Here is a 14,082-nt window from a genome sequence, read left to right as displayed (position 1 = left end):
GCCCTGAATCGGGCTACCCTCAATCGATACGACTCCTCCGGAATCCCAAGAAAAATTGCTGCGTGGTGCGTCATGTAAACGACGGAGCAGTAACTTCGCTTTAGTGCGATATTTGGCTGGTATGCTTTCAATTATGACGGAGTCGTTCATACCGTTACGAGTTTCTCCTTTTTCACTTTTATCATAATTAGACGCCGTTGTATGGTCGTTCTTCATAAGATCGCTGTGCTGTCGAGCTCTCTCGTCATCAGAAAAATGGAGATAACGCTGTAGCACAACCAGGTACGCTGTCCATTTTTCCCTCTCATTCTTGTAGGCGTTAGAGTTCAAAATTTCATTCATCTCCGCGTCCAGTCTGGATAATACGGTATCAGTAGATTGTGGCGGTTGTGCCGAGGCGTTCCAGCCGGCCGTTGGCTGTCTCTGATTTTGCATGCCCAGCTGTGTCGCATGCTCCTCAGGGATAAGAACCATTTTTCTCGCGTGCTCCATCATCCCCGCCCACCAATCAAGCTCGATAGAACAGTGCCTAGTATCGGTGCTAGTAGGAGCGGTAGAAACCCGCCGCTCTGGATAACAAAGCGTTTTTTACTCTTCCAACAACCTTTTTTCGCGGCTAAACGACGGAGAGCGGGGGCGTGTCGTCGTAGCTTTTTTCGCTGATCAGCCTTCAAAGGAACGTTACCGCAAAGAACGTTCAAGGCACACTCGCAGATACAGCGGATGATGCTCGGATCCGCTTTACGCAGGACAGCCTCGCGTTGCTCTTTATTGAGATACTGAAGAGCCCGTAGTATCGTCACGTGCTTTTTGCAGAGTGGTGCACCGTTTCGCTCCATTACGCATGTCAAACTGTCTAGCCTCTCGACGTATCGCCCCTTTTAGCCGATTTTTTTGACCTATAGGGATGGGGGGTAGCAGTGCCTTTAAGAATATACCACACGCATAGACCAATACAATAATAAGGGTGGGAGGTGTTTGTGCAGGTGCTGGGTCTTTGCGTTATCTTGTTAGCTCGCTGAAGTGCGCTCAAAACGATCATGCATTTATCACAGTACGATAACCCTTTGGGCGCCATTACATGCGCTGAACTGCTAATTCACCAGCATTGCATCCGCTTTTAAACTTTTTCCGCGGCACGTAGACAAAATGATGGGGGTCGTCGGGAAAAATACAGGTACGGTATCTACAGTTGTCAGGCGTCGATTGTTTCAGATCGAGTAGCAAATAACCGTGCGGCTTGGATGTTGCGTCGTGGTACGCCTCCTGTAGGAAACGCGGGTTTTCAGGATACACCTGTCGCGCGAGATGCTGAATTTGAGCACGATCACGAGGATTTTTGAAAATCACTATATAGTTGGCATTCAGCGAGATATCTCGCTGACCGTGTCCTTGATGGAATAAGTTCTGGGTAATAAAAATAACGCTCAGATTTTTATGATGACTGCCTTTGGTGAAAAGGTCCACAACATTGTTGTTAGACGCCTCACGCATCAAATCATCGATTATGAGAAGTTTTGCGCGAGGGTCGTTAGCGTAATCACCACTCTGAGGTAGACCCTCATGGAACTCTATTGATTCACCATACTCCGTGTACGCTGACTGCCACTCGGAGTAATAGAAAATGACTCTCTCGAATGGCTCACTGTTCATCCGTGATATAAACTTTAAAAACTTTTTTACAAAGTACGTTTTACCGCAGCCTGTGGGACCACAGATCATTGAGGTCCAGGGATGCTTCCACCGTACATCCATCTGCACGAATGACCACGTTTCCTGCGGGGCGGTATAATATAAAGAATTCGAGCAGTTGAAACATGTATAGAGCTTTTATTTTCCTGTAACAGTATAAATATTTTACAGTAATAACATAGGTATTTTACAATACTGCTTAACAATGTTTAAAGCGAGAGTTTTTATAAACGGCTATTTGTAACCGTAAGGGAGCGAACCGTATTCGCCATCACGTCTTCGCTTGACACTCAGAGGCATGCACGATTTCTTTTCGGGTCGTGTGACAACCTGGTGGAATGGTGTACGACGTATTGAATCAAACTGTAGTACAACAGGATTCTCTCTCTCACCTATTATAAATGACCGTATTGATTCGTAATTTATCAGCGAACTGTTTGCGTAATTCAGCGTTATGCCTTTAACCTTGCAAACCTCGCTTTCCGCGCCGCTCGGCGTATTAACTATGAAAGAATAAAATTTAGGGCCGCCTGAGATGAAAGACTTAATGTAACTGCCCTCGCCGTAGGAGCTTAGCTCGTCGGTTAAATCCCCTAGCAATTGACCCGTTGGCGGTTCATACTCTCCAGGCTCTTTTCTCGTGACATAAATAACGGAATCGGTGTCGCAGTACAGAGCACGCTTACCCAGCGGTTCGAGATAGGTGTAAAGTTTTAAACGGGCCTGGGCTGTGGTGTATGCAGCTATGACAGTATTTGCTATATTAGACGGTATTACAGCATCACTGGTTTTCGTATAATTAACATACAGCACCTGGTTGTTAACAGGTAGCATACCAGTGATCTCGTGCTCGGGGCTATTTAGCAGCTCCATAAGTTTTTCGCGTGTCGATACTATTTCTGTTTGCGGTAAATTTTCGCGTTGTCCAAATTTACCCCAAAAGGAGTTAAGACAAAGCTTGGCTACCGAGCGCAGCCCCGGGTTTTTCGCTACCGCACCCCGCTCCAGCTGAACCCCTTCGGCTGTCTTAAAAGCAGTTATATAACGCTCTTGGGCAGCCTCGTCATCTGCATAACCCTCGGGCCAACCGCTAGCCTCTTGTTTGATTTTAAGAAAAGTGTTTATGTACCCGGTGAAAAGGCCCCCCTTTTGTGTATCGCGGTTGTACTGCGTTATATTATACTGCCAAATCTCGCTCACGGTTAATATTTTATACCCGCACGCAATAGCTTTTCGCAATTCATCCACTACCCAAGTACCGCTAAACACGCGCTCCGCGGGGTCTTCATGAGGACACGCGTTCTGGTTCATTGTTTCGCAGCAGCTACGACATAACCCGAATAACAGGCGCTGATGCATTCGCACCGGCAGCACCGGATGATAAAGATTTTGCGGTGGAAGCACTGTACATTTAACAAGGCCCTCGACGCGGGAAAGACTGATATTATTTTCGGGACCTGTCAGCTCCCTGCACTCGTCGCCGACGTATACCGTTGGATGGCCCACCGGATATTTGCCGTACTTGCAGATGTATGGGTACAAAGAGCAAACGTCAACATATCGTATCTGCTCCCCGTCTTTCACGTCGTACAGAGTGACCATGTTTTCCGTGCGACCACCGAAAAAAGCATCGCGCGGATTGAGAGGCTCCGCTCGAACCAGAGGGTGATCACTCACAAAAGAGCTCATCTCTAAATCTGTTTTTATCATCCGGTCATACGCGCACTCCCAAATCTCGGTTAACGTGTAGCCGCTTGAGCGGATTCTCTGCGATATAGCGTTTGTTCTCTCGAGACGCTCGTTCAGTGTATCACCGTCGCCTTGTACACGGTCTCTGTTTACAGTGAAACAGCTCAAACACCCGTGCCAATAGCAACCGTGAAACTGTAACACGTGGGCTGAATCAGGTGTTTCGTAGTAGCCGTCTACTAATAAATTTTGAGGCAATTTAAACTCGCGCGAGCGTCCTGCGTGAATGATACGACGATTTAAAGAATGCTCCATCCACACGAGCCAAGAGACCGCTTTTTTTGACTGATTGTGAGCCCATCTGTAACCGCCCGTAGGTATAATACCGATCGTGTTAGGTTTTAAAAAATTTTTTCGAAAGATTTGAAAGCAGGCGGACGCGATTGTTGTGTTTTCGCTAAACGGGCAAACGCGTCCGCTGTCCTTGAACATTTTCCGGAAAACCACACAGGCCTGTCTCAATATCGTAACGTCGTTTTTACAATAGGTTATGAGCTCGTTTGAAAAGTTAAATACATAAGAGGCATTCTTTAACTCGTTATACCATGCAAAAAAACGCTCGCGTTCCTCCGGGCGCATAGTGTCGGGAGAGTAATCGGCTGCAGGCGGCATCGGCCCGATATAATTTTGATTCTCGGGCCTATTGAACAGATGCGGAAAAGATCCTTTGGTGAGAGCAGTTTTTAGACCGAAAGATTTAGGCAGTGCACTCAGAGGCATGTGAAAGTAGTTCAAGCTGTCGAGAAACACGAGTTTGCTAACGCGCATTGTGATGATTTTAGTACCGTTCATTATTAAAGATGGGAGCTGCGTTTTTTTCTCCTCGATGAGGTAGCGCAGGATAAACTGGGCATCGAAACCACCGGCGTTATGGGCTATTAAAAATACGTGAGAGAAGTTCGGCATACTCTGTATGGCTAACTCCACAAGTTGACACACAGGATTCGTCCTAAATATAAACTCGTGATCCCCGCAATGCTCGCACGGCTCGTCTATAGAAACATTATCGCAGCACTTGGTGCAGACACGTTGAGCTACGCAAAGATTCGGTTCGTGAACGCGCGTTGTAGGATCACCTTTTACAGGGGTACACTGCTGCGTTTCAAAATCATAGAATATGAATATGTTCTCTTTCGGCCTCTCATCGACGCGAATAGGCCTCATATAGCACAGGCGATTATAGGGGTGCCGCGATTTACACGTTTTACAGAAACCCTCCCCGCACACATGCGTCTTTTTCTCTAAAGATCTTATTGCGCGAAAGCAGTTACGGCACCGCTGAAGAGACTCGCAAACAGTGTTTACCCTGTGTTTACGACGGATGGTAACAGCCCTGTGATTTTCTAAACATTGTTCCCCAAAAAAATCGCGGTTACATGTCTCGCATCTGATCGCGGCAGCTGCTCCCAGAGCGCAGGGCGGTGCTTGAAGGCAGCGAGGGCATTTCTTTTTTAAACATCTATGATCCCGACGAGAACGGGCGTTACAGATTGCGCAGAAGTTTAAGCTGCCTACAGCACCACGCAGATTCAAGATAGGCTGGAAATGATGCGACCGCTCATAATACAGAATGTATAACGTGTGCCGGACTGAGCCTACTGTATCCATAACCGTCTGTGTACCGTCAAACACCGGTCTTTCGCGTCGCCCCAAAGTCAAAAACTCGAAAACCACGATAGCTAACCCCTCGCGAGCCAAATAATTCTGGTACACAGCAATTTCGCGCATACCGCAGCCAGCGGGCTGTATAACAACATTTGCGCTTCTCGTGAGCTCAAGCGCCGCCTCTTTTTGAAGCGACCCGTTAATCTGTCGTATACGCTGCCATCTAGAATGCAGAGCCCCTGAGCGTATCTCACCCCTTTCCGCGTACGCTCGTGCTGTTACTAATGAGCGCGGTAGACACAGATTGTCGGTATTTCGAATCGTTAAAATTGATTTTTTAGCAACGCCCTCGTGTGTCAAACGTTTTCGCCCCCTACCCTCCACGCCTTTAACGATACATACTTTTATTTGGAAAGAATCATCAATATCCAGAGACGCTGCACTTTGAGCTATGCTTGTTATTAATTGCCAGATATCTACAAATGTATAGGCGCGGACAGGACGGAATGAAAGCCAGACGGGGCCGTGTGTTAAGCTGCTCGCGGAGAACGAGATCCCCGCGTAGTCACCACCCTCACAGTGACTCGTGAGATGCGTCAGAAGATCGCGGAATGCTCCTTCAAGCCATGCTGTCACGTTTGCGCCAGCTTGAGGCTGGCGGATACGCAGTGTTATCTCCCGACCACGTAGTCGAAAACGTTTGAAATAACGAGCTGTATCGTGCGCAATGATGATCCGCCCTCCCGGGGGTTGCACATCCCCGAAAGCCTCGCACCCCTGTGTATTGCGCGTTCTCCCCCCGCCCATTTGTATATCTGTAATCAAACAAAAGCGTGAGTTATAGGGTAGAGACAGCTGATAAAAAGGCATATTGTAACTTTAGTGTACCTCGTACTAATCGCGGTACGCCAATAACGAGACAGCTGACGAGTCAGCTGACGAGTACCCTGTGTTAAATATAATAAAGCCTTTTAAACATATCCTGCATTTACCGCAAGGGCTAGAGATAAAGAGAGAAAGCGCGCGAGTGAGGGAGAAAGAGAGAGAAGACATTATTATTTCTTTACCTGAATCACACTCCATCAGCTCTTGAAACCATAGGCCGAAGCGTCTGGCTTCTAATCGCTCCTCGTTTAGACGCTCCTCCTCCTCCCCCTCCTCCTCCTCCTCCTCCGCCTGTTGAACGTCCAGCGGGTACACCCCCAGCTGATTCTCGGGTTGTACGAGGTCATCATCTTCCTGCTGACGATGGTGGTGATGCGATGGACCCGCTATCGCTCCGTCGTCATCGTTAGCTCTGGTGTGCCGGTACACAGCTGTTTGGATTATTTCATAATTTCTGTTTATTAACGCTGTTTATTTTTATTTTATTATCGCTGTACGGCTATGCTTACCCAGTATATCAGACCGATCGCTAAACATCAAGGAGGGGTTGAGAATAGTCGACGCCTCGTCGTCATCAAATTCGGGCTGCAGCGGTACCGGCTCGGCCGAGGTTGCCGAGGTGCTCGCTCTAGGCTCTTCCTCGGCCCTCTCCTCATGCTGCGGTTCTGAAAAAAACCGCGCCAGTAGCTTTTATATCTAAAAACGAGAATCGCTGCTAATAAAGCCAAAACAGAGTTGAATACACACGGTAGAGGGCGGTTTGATGCTCTAGATCCGCTTCCACCGCAGCTCTCGTCGTCTCAGCGAGAGCCTCTTCTTCTTCGTCACTCACAGCGTCGTAAAACGGCCGATATATGGTAAAATGCTGCGGTATCGTCTCGGCAGGGGCTGCCGAGGTGCTCGCTCTAGGTTCTTCCCCTACCCCCTCCTCATGCAGCGGTTCTGGAAAAATACCGCCCCCGTGGTTTTTACGTCTAAAAACGAAAATCGTGGATGATAATGCCAAAGCAGAGTTGAATACGTACGGTAGAGGGCTGTTTGACGCTCTAGATCCGTTTCCTCCACAGCTCTCGTCGCCTCAGCGAGAGACTCTTCTTCGTCACTCCCCGCATCGTAAAACTGCCGATAGCCTATGGTAAAAAAAAATAGCTGTTGTATTGCTAATCGCCAACAACAGTGATTTATCGTGATAATGGTACTTACATCTGATTTCACCGACAAGGCCTCTTACGCGGGGGGCTTCTAAAACACCGCGGCGCTGTAACTCGTCATACACAGCATCCAGCACTCGTTGACCACTTAATATGCCTCTGTTATAGGCCACCACTAGAGCACGTAAAGGGGCCCAACAGATCACGTATTTAAGTCTGTTCACGAGTCGAGCACCCGATAAACGCAGCAACTCGTAACACCATAGGTCGTTACACCTGCGTCTCAGCTGAGCGCTATGCGGTTTTGTTAGACGTAAAAGACCCAAAATACAAGAACGCACTGATTCATCCGACATTGTAAGGGGTGATCGTTAAATACCGTTCTATATGACGGTTGAATCGCTACTGTCATATCTCGAGCGAGGAGATAGGTGTGAATCATGATTAAAATGCTAGCGATACTTTTTTCAAGACAGCAAAGGAGCAGTCGCTGAAGTTTAACAGTACTCTGTATGGTCCCCGGTGTTTGCGTGAAAAAGCACGCGCACGAGTGAGACAGCTTTGTTTAGCCCTGCAAGCATATTTCCGAGCATATTGCTCCATCTTCTGTATAGCATCTTCTCCTGAAGACCGAGCTGTGTCTTTAGCCCTCGGAGATACGCTCTTCATAAGTGAATCGGCTGAAGTCGCAAAATAGTATATAATAAAGAATATATATTGATGGGGATTTGTTTAGAGGCGTCAAGAGGCTGCAGCCGTATGTGTAACCCCGACAGCTCTGTATAAAGCATTGCGTCTTACGGTAGAGCGAGAGAGAGGACTACTCACTAAAGGATCGGTATGATGAGAGTGAGCGAGACGGCATACGTTATCACTGCTACAGCTTTGAAGAGTTGTGCCTCTACATCTAGCGAGAGAGCAAGTGAGAGAATGAGCGGTGTCGCGAGCGTGAGCGAGAGGGCATATGCTGTTGCTGCTGCTCTCGCGTGCTTCACAAGAGAGAGAGAGTGAGCGAGAAAATGTATCACGTCTCCTGGTGTGGGCGAGAGGCTGTGCTCTATCCTCGTTACAGCTCTGGAGCGCTCGGCCGCTGCACGTGCAATTCTGATGACACTGCACGACGACGTCGCGAGAGCGCAGGGCCTCGCATCTCACGAGAGCGCAAGCGAGAGGGTTTATCATGGCACGGGAGCGAGTGAGATAGCATACACTACCATTGCCACGACTCTCAGATGCTCGAGTATCGGGCCCCACGAGAGAGAAAGAGAGAGAGGATGTATCATGATGGTGGAGCGAGCAAGATGGTATATGATATCACTGCTACAGCTGTGAAGCGCTGTGTCTCTACGGCTAGCGAAAGAGCGGGTGAGAGAATGAGCGGTGTCGCGAGTGTGAGCGAGAGGGCATATGCTGTTGCTGCTGCTCTCGCGCGCTTCACAAGAGAGAGAGTGCGCGAGAAAATGTATCATGTCTCCAGGGTGGGCGAGAGGCTGTGCTCTATCCATGTTACAGCTCTGGAGCGCTCGGCCGATGCACGTGCAATTCTGATGACGCTGCACGACGGCGTCGCGAGAGCGCAGGGCCTCGCATCTCATGAGAGAGCGAGCGAGAGGGTTTATCATGGCACGGGAGCGAGTGAGATAGCATGCTCTATCATTGCCGCGACTCTCAGATGCTTGAGTATCGGGCCCCACGAGAGAGAAAGCGAGAGAGAGAGGATGTATCATGATGCTGGAGCGAGCGAGACGGTATATGGTATCACTGCTACAGCTGTGAATCGCTGTGCCTCTACGGTTAGCGAAAGAGCGAGCGAGAGAATGAGCGGTGTCGCGAGTGTGAGCGAGAGGGCATATGCTGTTGCTGCTCTCGCGCTCGTGTGCTTCACAAGAGAGAGAGTGAGCGAGAAAATGTATCATGTCTCCAGGCGTGGGCGAGAGGCTGTGCTCTATCCACGTTACAGCTCTGGAGCGCTCGGCCGATGCACGTGCAATTCTGCTGACACAGCACGACGGCGTCGCGAGAGCGCTGGGCCTCACATCTCATGTGAGAGCGAGCGAGAGGGCTTATCACGACGCGGGTGCGAGCGAGATAGCATGCGCTATCATTGCCACGACTCTCAAATGTTCGAGTATTGTGCCTCGCGAGAGAGAGAAAGAGGATGTAGCATGACGTTGGAGCGAGGGAGACGGTATACACCATCGCTGCTGGCTGTTGCTTAAAGAACCAGTGCGATGCTATGACTTAAGGTCAATGCTACGATGACGTACTCCCCCGCCTGCTTAGAGGCTGTGCACGGTGAGCGCGAGGTACCGTATCTCGAGAGAGAGAGCGAGCGAGAGCGTATACGCTGACGCGTATGCTAGCACGAGAGCGAGTAAGAGGGTGCACGCCGTCGAGATTGCAGCCACGTGCAGTTTTGATGAAGCAGTGAATACCTCAAGCTCTCGCGAGGCATCGCGCCTCGCGAACGGTCTTATCTAAGCGCGAGAGCGAGCGAGAGGGCATGTGTGATTCCTTTGCCCCGTATACGAGGCTGACTGCATCGGGCCGAGACGTCAGCTGTTTTACACCCCTCCTGTCCTTCTTTTACCCCTGCAATGATGTGCTCACCATAAGCACGTATTTGCATGAATGTCTTAGCCGTCAGTCTTCAGTCGAACCGTGCGCGAGTATCTCGTCCCGGCCTCTTTTATATATATCGCTCCTCTACAAGTTTTTTCTTTTTTCACCAAAATGTATCCGCGCTACCGGGATTATGAGTTTTTGTGCCACTCGTTTACGTGCCGTGTCATACGGTTCTTGAGCGTCGCGTCCCTATACGTCCGCACCGACGCTCTTGAACAATTGTACCGCCACGTGGTAGGTTTAATGTATAGTGAGTTTATAGACGGGAGGCTGGGCCGGCCCGTCCAAAGCGAGGAGGCAACGCCGGGTGTGAACTGCGTGGTGGTGCTGCGGGGCTCGCGTATTGCGTACCGGGGGGAAATAGTGTACTGCGACAGCGGTGATTTTGTCGAGGTGCATCTGGTGGACCACGGTGACAGCGAGTTTTACGAGCTAAACTGCCTGTACCACCCCTCACCGGCGTTAGAGGCGATACCGGCGCTCGTGATAGAGTGCTCCCTCCACAGCCTCGCCTACTTAGAGGCTTTTCACCATCCCATCCATGAGATGGAAGCGCTGTGCGAGGGGCCTCTTACGGCTACGGTCATGAGTCCTCCTGCACGTCACCCCCTGAGCATCCAGCTGTTTGCCGAGGACGGCCGGGATCTCGGGGGTGTTCTCGTGAACGAACTGCGGGCCGCCTATCCCGATTACGACGAAGGGGTTGAAGACGGGCTCCTCGGCGTTGCTGCCGCCCCGGACGACCCTGAAGAGTAGTGTGTGTGTGTGTGTGTGTGTGTGTGTGTGTGTGTGTGTGTGTGTGTGTGCGTGTTTGTGTGCGCCGTGGAGTCTGGATCGGGGCGAGAGAGAGAGAGGCACGTCACCCTGGTAAGTTTCTCAATATATATTTTTTATTTTTAATTTTTTTCTTTTTAATTTTTATTTTTTTATTTTTATTTTTTATCCCTTTATTTTATATTTTTTCAGAAATATAAAATAAAAATATATATATATATACCTGAAAAACGATGGTGCACTATGGCGACACGCTCATCCACCTTCCGCACACCCGCAAACCTCTCGCCCACAACGCCGGCCGCTCGGCCTAGTGGGGGGAAAGGAGTGGGGATAGGAGTGGGGATAGGAGTGGGGGTCGCCATAGTGCACCACCTACTACTACCATCAATGTACTTGTCCCAACCTTTTTTTCCCTAGGGGAAGTTTATGGTTTGATATCACGTCTTTTTTCTCGAAAATTCCTTATTTATGTTTTGATGAATATATAATTTTAATTTAAATTGCTATGAATTATTTACGATTTACTGCTTATAACGTTGGTTTCCACGAAATAAGATCTATTTTTCGTAAAAATTGAACTGGAAATATTTCATCACATGTCTGTCCTTGGACTTTGGCGATTTTTTTCCTTGTATTCTAATATGTTTTGTCAATTAAGAACCAAAGAGTATGGTGGAAAGCGGGTTGGAGGCCGAGATATAATTTTCGGCTTATAACGTTGGTTTTCACGAAAAAAGACCTATTTTTCGTCAAATTGTACTGGAAATATTTCGTCACAGGTCTGTTGTTGGACTTCAGCGATTTTTTTCCTTGTACTCTAATATGTTTTGGAAATTAGGAACCCAAGAGCACGGTGGAAAGCGGGTTGGAGGCCGAGATATGATTTTGGCTTGTAACATCAGATTCGTCGAAAAAAGACTGATACCGCACAATCAGTATACCAGTGAAGAACATTATACACTAATGCTGTAGGATTGTAATATATTTGATATTTTCTTACGGTTCGAAATCATTTTTGTTGTGTGATTTAAGAAGTTTTGTTTACATTTTTTGTGGTATAATGCGAAAACGGGCGATCATCAATGTAATTGTCCAAATTTTTTTTCTCCGAGAGAGGATTTTTACGGCTTGATATCAAATCTTTTTTCTGTGGTAGTTCTAAACCACAAAAAATATTCTTAAATAAGATTTTCTCAAGTTCTCCAATGTTTCTAATGTGATATTTAAAAATAATTCTCCTTTCTCCAATGATTTTCTTTAAGTTTTGTACAATTTATAACAGTTTGATATTCTTCGAATGTTTGAAGTGATATCCTCAATTTTTCAACCATTTCGAACATGTCTATAATTTTGTGGGATTAAAATCATATTCCGTAAGGTTTTTCAATATTTTGTATCATTGTGGAATTTTGCCTCTTCATTTATAAATTTTGTTTTCATCTGTTTTGATGAAATCATTGTGAATAAAGAAAACATGAAGATTTTTCAATGAAACGAATTTTTGGATTGATTTTCCTTAAAATTTGACAGAAGGAGAAAGAAAAATATATATATAATGTTCACCAAGTCCACCAGAATTCGCAATTTTCACATATGTTTATTGAATTCTAATGCTAGTTATTTTTATTTCATTAAAAAACGTGCTTCCAAGGACTTTTTGAAGCAATCTTTTCCATTCGTATTATCATTCCCAGAGATAGAAAGTTGACGCACCCACGTCGATGCATAAAATTTTCAAACTCTGCATGTAGCCACCAAGGTTCAACCGGACAAAAGAAAAAATATGAATTGCGTTGAGACCAACAGAATTGCTTACTTTTTAATATGAGCAATGCATTTTGAAAACATAACTTCTTATGCCATTCATAAACAAGCCATCGCTGACTTTTTGTATCATTCATCATTATTTTTTATTATTGATTATTATTTATAATCCATTTCCAAATCCTATAATTCATGTATAATTTTTATTATTTGTAGATATCCATATTCCATAATCAAAAAAAGGAAGTACTAATACCTGGCATGCATGTCAATACACAGAATTTTCCAAATTTGCAAGTATTCGCTGCGATTTATTCATCTAAATTTTGGTACAGACAGAAAAAATTACCACCGATTCATAAAATTTATTATGCCAAAACTAAAAGGAAAAAAGACAGCGCACTTGAAAGTGAACAGAACGCATAATTGTTTCATGTATCTCATTCATATATTACAGTTGGAACCAAAAAGTGAAAAGATTGGCACACCTACTGCTTCGCAGGAATATAGTTCATAGGTACTCGCTGCGTACCAGTAATACAGACTTTGGTGCTATGGGGCAAAAAACTTTAAAATTACCTGAACCACATTTTTGAAACTCATTATGGCATATTCAATAAATAAAGTGACAGATACGCTGCATGTTGAAGTAAATCAAATAGTGTAATTTAGAATGTCTCCATGGTTATATACAGACAAAATATTTGATCACATTCAGAAATGATCAGGCGTAGACTCACACACATGAATTTTTTAATCCATAATGCCAATCGTAAACTTGGTCTGGAAATACTCAATATACGTGTCGCTTCATCATGTTGTCAAACTTAAGATGTGTTCATTGCATTTGGAAGATACAAATTTTGATATCACGAAAAATAAGCAACCAATGACTTATTGAAATGAATTTCCAAATTCATCATGCAACAATTCAAGTGAATATCTATGTATTTACATGGCCCAAAGATTTTTTAAAACTCGTGTTTGTAAACAAGCAATCATGAAAACTTTTTGATATGAATTTTCCAATTTATTGACATCAATATGAGGAAATAGAAATACGAATGTCACTCGAATTGTCTAGAGAATGAATAGAAATTGGTATGGATACACTGTGAGCTAAGGAGGTAGGAAAAAGGGCCCGGTGAACACAGCCAAATGTAATGAAAGAAAATATGACAACAATACATTGAATTCGACACTTTTACTTGACCGAAGTTTTTCAACATTTATTTGCATCCATTTACATACAATCACGCATATTTTTTCTATAATGTAATTACACAACATAAAATTTCTGTTTGGAAAGAACGTTTGAGAGGTTATAATGAGCGAAAGTTTTTTTTTCTCACATAACTCCCGTTGAAAATTTTTGAAGAACCCAGAACCAGGATTGCAACAAAATTATGTCATAAATAAACGTAAAATCAAAGAATTTGTACAAGGAGAAATTTCCCAATACTAATATATGTTCTATATAACAAACACTCGCGAACCGATTGCGATGAGCGTAAACTAACCCACATGGTTTTCACAAAACTTACATAACATTTTTTTTTTATAGTCATATAAGAATTTTGAATCGAATTCATACAGCTCGCACTATTTCTCCGAAATTTTATCATTCAGATCGCTGTTGCTATTAATTTGCTCATGCCATCAAAAAATGACAGATGGATGTAATATATATCACGTCAAAGTCACTATATGTCTGGTTTTCGTAATACTGTATGACACCACATACCACTATTTTTAATAAAATAAATACATATTTAACACTTTATTAGATGAAAAATATTTTTTTGTCACCCCGCACTTCGTAATGTCGAAAATC

General features: G+C 45.4%; 2 protein-coding genes across 2 annotated transcripts; both read right to left on the bottom strand.

The window, feature by feature from the left end:
• Positions 1–1,810: 1,810 nt before the first annotated feature.
• LOC122416085 (uncharacterized) lies at positions 1,811–6,190 on the bottom strand. Its single transcript, XM_043428770.1, has 3 exons — positions 6,114–6,190; positions 5,935–5,993; positions 1,811–5,861 (listed from the first exon to the last, which is right to left on the bottom strand). The coding sequence occupies exon 3, from the start codon at positions 5,851–5,853 to the stop codon at positions 1,927–1,929; it is 3,927 nt and encodes a 1,308-aa protein (XP_043284705.1). The 5' UTR covers positions 5,854–5,861; positions 5,935–5,993; positions 6,114–6,190; the 3' UTR covers positions 1,811–1,926.
• On the bottom strand, positions 5,941–7,438 carry LOC122416222 (uncharacterized). The gene is made up of 6 exons (XM_043428975.1): positions 7,240–7,438; positions 6,957–7,157; positions 6,679–6,873; positions 6,441–6,596; positions 6,114–6,362; positions 5,941–5,993 (listed from the first exon to the last, which is right to left on the bottom strand). The coding sequence occupies exons 1-6, from the start codon at positions 7,436–7,438 to the stop codon at positions 5,941–5,943; spliced, it is 1,053 nt and encodes a 350-aa protein (XP_043284910.1).
• Positions 7,439–14,082: the final 6,644 nt, after the last annotated feature.

Source organism: Venturia canescens, chromosome 9, assembly GCF_019457755.1.
Source record: "Venturia canescens isolate UGA chromosome 9, ASM1945775v1, whole genome shotgun sequence".
Lineage (NCBI taxonomy): Eukaryota > Metazoa > Arthropoda > Insecta > Hymenoptera > Ichneumonidae > Venturia > Venturia canescens.
This window is presented reverse-complemented; position numbering and strand designations above follow the sequence as displayed.